Source organism: Epinephelus moara, chromosome 5 (genome assembly GCF_006386435.1).
Source record: "Epinephelus moara isolate mb chromosome 5, YSFRI_EMoa_1.0, whole genome shotgun sequence".
NCBI classification, from domain to species: Eukaryota; Metazoa; Chordata; class Actinopteri; order Perciformes; family Serranidae; genus Epinephelus; species Epinephelus moara.
The window spans coordinates 4,811,906-4,818,929 of NC_065510.1; the positions used below are offsets into that span (position 1 = coordinate 4,811,906).

A 7,024-nucleotide genomic window follows, 5' to 3' on the forward strand; every position below is an offset into this window, starting at 1 on the left:
GGACTGTAGTAGTGATGTAGGACTGTAGTGATGTACTGTAGTAGTGATGTAGGACTGCAGTAGTGATGTAGGACTGCAGTGATGTAGGACTGTAGTAGTGATGTAGGACTGTAGTAGTGATGTAGGACTGCAGTGATGTAGGACTGTAGTGTAGGACTGCAGTAGTGATGTAGGACTGTAGTGTAGGACTGCAGTAGTGATGTAAGACTGCAGTAGTGATGTAGGACTGTAGTACTGATGTAGGACTGCAGTGATGTAGGACTGTAGTAGTGATGTAGGACTGCAGTAGTGATGTAGGACTGTAGTAGTGATGTAGGACTGCAGTGATGTGGGACTGTAGTAGTGATGTAGGACTGTAGTAGTGATGTAGGACTGCAGTGATGTAGGACTGTAGTAGTGATGTAGGGCTGCAGTGCTGTACAGTAAGAGTGTGGTTGGGCTGCAGTTTAACAGTCAGGTCGGTTGTTGTCTTCCTGTTGGAGGCACTTTGACTGAGGAGTCTTCAGCCACACATGGTCATGCAGAGCCACTGAGGAAACACAACAACAGTCACTTCATTACAATCACACTTCTTATTTCATCACTTTTATTCTGAAAAACCTTCCTTCCTGTTTCCTCCACAAACACAGAGGTGAGGACAGACAGTTGATTTGAAGTATGTCAGAGGCAGCCATGACGCTCAGAGCTGATGAAGGAATGGAGCTTCAATGTTTCCTCTCTTATGTCCTTCAGCATAGGATGCATCAGAGCATCCTTAACCTAAGGAAAGGCGGTAATGTCCCAGAATTCTCTGCAGCAGCAACATTTAAAGCGGCGCACCATTCAGCCGTTCACAAAAACAAACAATATGCTTCCCATTCATGGACGTAACCAGAGACGGCTGCTATAAAGCTAGCAGGGTTAAGCCCTGCCTATCTTTTACAATAAAGATGAGAAAATTATTAAATTAAAGAAAATAATAAAATATTAGTTATTGAACCTTAGAACTGATTGTATTTGGTGGAACCGATGGCAGCAACAGCATTAAAATAGTCACAAAAACACAGGATTTATCTAAATGGGCAGATTTTTACAGCCCATACTCCTCGAATCAGCTTCCAATAATTGTTGTCACATCGTGAGTGACAGGTGTCGTGACAAGCCCCCTTGATTTGGGCTAAATTAATTCAGCCCAGGCCACTGACTGTTGGCCAGTGACAGTGTGTGCAAGTACAGTGAGGGCCTGCCCGCTGTTACTGTGGTGGGAGAGTGAGCATTGAGTCTTGTGAATTGTGTTAGCATCATGCTGAACGAGGTGGATTATTTTAAATGCTGTCTATCGAGCGGGACCTCATCCAAAAATCACCGGACTTAAATGACTTGGTGATTAACCTGTTTGCATCCCGGACAGGCCGTCGATGTGAGCTTCTCTTCAAATAAGGTAGGCCCAAGCCCTTACCTCTCATTAGAAGAGCATTACATAATAGTCAGTGTGTCTATGTGTGTGTGTGTGCGCGCACGTGTAAGCGAGCCAGCGATAGAGAGAGAGAGAGAGAGAGAGAGAGAGAGAGAGAGAGAGAGAGAGTGTGAGAGTCAGAACATTTTTGTAGTTAGCTTAATTCTCTGGTTTCGTTGTAGTGCATTGTTGCTGTAACCTGGTTCTGTATCTCGGTGTGATGTTATTGTTACTGCAGCTGAACTATTGATCAGTATAGGCCATAGGCCTAATGCGTTAGCCCTCCCACCCAATTTCACCACGAGCTGCTACTGGATGTAACAGTTATTTTCATCCAGTCATACGAACCAGGATTCGTGTGATAAATGTGAGTCGGCTGGAGGGTGAGGAACCGTTCTCCACATGACGTCCGCCTGGTTTCACTTTGTGATCGATACAAGCGGCAAACTCCGAGACTGAAACGCAGTTCCTCTAACGTCCACTAGAGGCTGTCTCCCAGAATGAGTGCGTCCCCACAGAGCTCCATGTTAACAAGTAGAAATCAACATGTTTCCAGCCTGTTTGGTCTGGAGATCATTTCAACGTTTATCACAGCTGAAGTTCAACAGAACTCAGCTGTTAACATTTTATTTTAGTTTTTTTTTAATGTTTTTTTGTAAGTACATTTTTTAATGGTTTTAAGCCTGTTTTTGCTAGCAAAGATTAGCATTAACACAGTTAGCCATAGCTGTAAAAGCACCATGCTAACCAAGCTATCAGCTAGCGTTAGCTCCGCCCTCTCATCTCACCCACAGACTGTATACATTAACAGACACAGTCACCATGACGTCACAGATTAGTTTGTGGACTCTAGTTTGGCTTGTTGGATGTTGCCATCTTGGATTTCTGGAGCCAGAAGTGACCATATTTGGACAAGAGGGTGGAGCTAATGCTAACTGCTAGCTTGGTTAGCACGGTGTATTTAAAGCTATGGTTTCCTGTAATAATGCTATTGCTAATATTCACTGACAAAAACCAGGCTTCAAACCATCAAAACAAAATGTACTTAGCATAAAAACTGAACCTTGACTCGTTGGAGAGTCTTTAGTTCAACCGAACGCTCGACGCCACCGTGTGAACATTTGAAACTGTAGAACACAGACTTCTCCCAAAACTCCAAAAACTCAGTGAAACATAGTGAGGTGGTGACCTGAGGAGGCCTGCAGACACTACTCAGGGCTTAACACCAACTGGGGACGTGTTTCAGGATAACAACAACAACAACAACAACAACAACGATAATGATGATGATGATAATTATATTGGTACCTCAGCAATGTTCAGCTCTGCTCTTCCTGTCCCGTCTCTGTCCAGCTCCTGGAAGGCCTCTGAGGACAAACACCACAGAAGAAGAACCATGTTAACGTGAGGCTCTGTGCTGCGTTCAGGTCGTGTTGTACAAACCATCGTTGTCCACAGCAGAGTGGGGAAAAAGTACAAGCACTCTGATCTTTTACTGCAGTAAAAGTACTAATAACACAGTGCAGAAGTACTCTGTTACGAGTATCGTCATCATGTACTTAAAGTACGTGCAGTAACAGTACTCCTTCAGCAGAATACTCTACATGATGTAACTGATGTATGAATGTGATGATCAGCTGCTGAAGGTGGAGCTCATGTTAATGACTTTATATCCTGCTGAGTGGATTCATCTCTAATGACACATCATCACTGATTACTGATCATATTTTGTATCAATAATCTAAAGTCATCAGAGTAATGTAGTGCAGTATAAAGTCCAGTACTCTTAGCAGTAGTAGTATAAAGCAGTAGAGAGCACGTTAAAGGTGTACTGGGGTAGATTAAGTTGTGGTTTGTCCCCGTTTGTCTCTGACAGTCAGCAGAACACCGTCTGTCTGATGTGGAACACAGTGAAGGAGAACGTACTGAACATGGCCTCCAGTTTGACCAGGCAGCAGGTGAAGTTGTCGAAGTCGATGATCTCGTTGTCGGCGTATCGAGCGACCAGCATCTGATACAGCTTCCTGTTCAGTTTGAAGCCTGCGGACGACAGCAGAGCTCACAGGTTAGCTTCAGGAAACCGATGGGTACTGCTGTGACATCACCATCAACGAGACTCACCCCCGTTCTCCAACGCCAGGCGCATCTCGTAGGAGCTCATACATCCTGATTTATCCAGATCGAACTCTCTGAAGATCGCCTGCACCAAGATTCAAAGGTTTGACAGAACATGAGAAACGAGACTACAATACCCATGAGCCTCTGCTGCTGCTGTCATTTAAACTGCTCACTGTTGGATCAGAGGCCTCATAGAGTGCTGCAGCAGTGAGTTAGCATGTTAGCATGTTAGCACTTCCTGTTCCCTCGTTACGAAGTCCGTGTGTTTTTGGTTACATGTCTGAAATAAGTTCACCTTTTGTTCTACGTCAGTAAACACCACGCTGTGATCTCAGAAGCTTTTATGGTTCTTAAAGAAGAAATGAGGAACATGAGAACATGAAGACAGTGAGATTATGAGGTAGATGACATGAGGAACATGAGACCAAGAGGAAGAGAACAACTTGTGAAACATGAGAACAGAACATGAGGACATAAGAACATGAGAAAATAAGAACGGATGTGACAACATGGGAAACTAAAGAACAAGAGGACAATGACAACATGAAGACCGTGAGATTATGAGGTAGACGACAACATGAGGAACATAAGAACAAGAGGACGATGAGAACATGAACTGTTACTAGAGGAACAGTTCATGTTCTCATTCAGACAGCAGAACATCAGAAGGTTCCACCTGCTGTCGGTGAACATCAGCTGTGAATGAATCACCATCACAAACTGACATGAGCGTCAAACTGCAGAACTGGAGTCGACGTTCTGTTTGGTAACGTTCCTCCTTTGAACACGCTGAAACTGATGCAGAACTTACCAGCCACTTCCTGATCTTGTTCCAAAGAATCTGAAACTCCAGCAGACCGAGTCGAGCGCTGCCGTCTTTCTGAGCTCGAGTCAAGGTCGACACCTTTTAACAAGAGAAGACGACGGAGCAGCAGAACAAAGTCTTTTACTGCAAACTGTTGTACAGAGTTTGTTCTAGCATCAGTCACCTGTCAGGTCTCTGAACAACATCTGAAGGAGAGTGAGTTCCTGGATCCAGACCTGCTGGTTCAGACACAGTCAGCGTTCTGTCTGTGGTTCCTGTCGCATCGAGTTTGGTCATCTGATCATTTAAATGTAACGATGTGGCTGCTCATCTAACGTGTTAACGTTTTCTATTTCAGTCACTGAGTGTCTTCATGTCTGATTTACTCCAACCAATCACTACAGACCAACGTCATTTCCAGTCCGGACTGATGCGTCGCCATGGCAACATGCTGGTGGAGCAGAACAGAACAAAGGAAAAACAAACTGTGATACTGAGGAGACATGACAGCGTCTGTCTTTAAAGGGACAGTGTGTCATGTTTTCAGTTGTTTATTGGCAAAAATCGATGTCTGCATTCATAAACATGTCATCACTGGTGTTTCATTACCTCCACCAATAATCTGACTTATTCTTGTAAAAGGAGAATTTCAGATGTGTTTGTACATTGTGTGGGTAAGTCGTCTGGGGGGTTCCATAACGTTTCGCCATCTTGAGAATACCTCGTCTGGGGGGTTCCATAACGTTTCGCCATCTTGAGAATACCTCCACCAGCGAGGGACATACAGCCCCGCCTTCTGCGTTTTCGTTGAGAGCCAGGCCGGCGCTGCGTGACTGAGGAGCCGAAGGAGAGGAGCAAGAGGCGCTTCACTACGACCCCGGCACTACNAGTGATGTGAGGAGAGGGATGAGGTGTGTGAGGTTGAGCCACTCATCAGTTGTCAAAAGACAAGTCGTGATTGGTTTGTTTGGATTTACACCTGCCCCAACAGTCCACGTTGTAAACACAGCCAGCATGGTGAGGAGGGGGTTTGTCAACTTGCGCCACGTGTGTCTGTGTAGCAGCCTGAATGAATACTCCATGAAGTATCAGATGACATGGTTTCATCAATGTTATCATAGCTTTTTGGTACACAGCAGCTACCGTAGTTGCAAAACATGTTTGAAACAGTGAGGCGCTAGAGTGCGCTATGTGTTTGACTGCAATATATGATTTCAACGTTAGATGGGAGACATTCCTGCACACTGAGGCTTTAACACAGCGCTTGCCGCCTCATTGGTCGTTTTTTAGTGTCACGATGCCAGACCAATCAGCTGACATGGTGGAGTGGGCGGAGTCAAAGGTCAGAGTCAAATGTAACAGAGCAAACAGGAACAGATCAGAAAACAAGAACGTTTCATGGTGAAATATGAGAACACACATGCCAACCTGTCAGAGGGAAACAGAAAACTTCCTGTTGGACTCTAAGAAAGATAAAAAGACAGTAATCAACAGAACCAATAAAACCAGCAGAACCAATAAAACCAGCAGAACCAACAGAACCAGCAGAGTGAGGATACGTCCATGAGGCTGACCATGCTTCTACAGGACTCCATACTGAAACCATCAGTCTGCAGGTCTCTGTCTGTAAACAACCGCAGAAGAAGAAGAAGACTCGTTACTCGATGAGACGTTGTCGTTCCCTCAAAGATCACACTCTTTATCATTATTAATTATTCTTTGTTTGCTGGAGGTGCTAACTTACATCCCACAGATGATTTGAACTCAACTTTAAATATTTAAAACAGAGTTAAATATTTTTAACAGAACCAGATTCAGAACCAGAATGCCTTTCATAATCACTGTTTCATTATAAAGCACAACGACAGCAGAAACTCTTGAGAATAAAGCGATGACGTTCAGTCAGTAAATGTGTTTATGAACGACGAGACTTTGATGGCGAGTAAACAGAGCTGACGGCAGGATGTGGGGTTTCAACAGGACTCACAAACCTCCATCAGATAAATGACAGCTAAAAAACACAGTCACATGATGGTTCATGTTGGGACACGTCTGTGCATCTCTCTGACATCTGTTAATAAAAGAGTTCTGATGATGTGGACTGAAAATCAAATCATGCAGATTTTAGAGACACTGACCCCGAACCTGAGAGACTTCATTCACCCACAGACGTCACAGGACTTCAGGGAGATATATGACAGCTCATTAGGCCGATAACTGATATCGATACATCCACATTTTCTTACCTAATATCAGTGACCATCATCATCAAGTCTCTGCTGTAGATGAATTAACATCACATCATACACACAGACTGTGATGGTGACGGAGACATGAAACACTGTTCAGTGTCTGTAATATTCACTCAGTGTGCTAAAGAAGAAAAATAGTGTTGGCTGATTGTGATGGTTGATTTTAAAGAGTGCACTGCTGATTTGCTGATGTCACGGTGCGTCTCCACAGACAAGTTTCCTCTTTGTGTCTTTGTGATTATTTTATTCTTCAGTGACTTGAAAACATCAGAACTTACGCTTGGACACGACTCGGTTGAGGAGCGTCCTGAGCTCTCGCACTGAGATCTCCATGTCCTAATGAGACACAACACATTTATCAAATATCATGGATCATCATTACACACACACACACACACACACACACACACACAC

At 44.1% G+C, this 7,024-nt stretch overlaps 1 protein-coding gene across 2 annotated transcripts in view; it reads right to left on the bottom strand.

Annotated features, from left to right (window-relative positions):
- Positions 1-6: 6 nt before the first annotated feature.
- Positions 7-7,024, bottom strand: part of capn1b (calpain 1, (mu/I) large subunit b) — a 31,311-nt gene continuing 24,293 nt past the window's right edge. For both annotated transcript variants that reach the window (XM_050043460.1, XM_050043461.1), the window contains 7 exons: positions 6,889-6,946; positions 5,918-5,982; positions 4,365-4,433; positions 3,557-3,635; positions 3,362-3,475; positions 2,744-2,802; positions 7-529 (listed from right to left, as the gene is read on the bottom strand). In XM_050043460.1, coding sequence (XP_049899417.1) covers positions 503-529; positions 2,744-2,802; positions 3,362-3,475; positions 3,557-3,635; positions 4,365-4,433; positions 5,918-5,982; positions 6,889-6,946 — 471 coding nt within the window. In that variant the 3' untranslated portion in view covers positions 7-502. The remainder of the gene's footprint in view (positions 530-2,743; positions 2,803-3,361; positions 3,476-3,556; positions 3,636-4,364; positions 4,434-5,917; positions 5,983-6,888; positions 6,947-7,024) is intronic.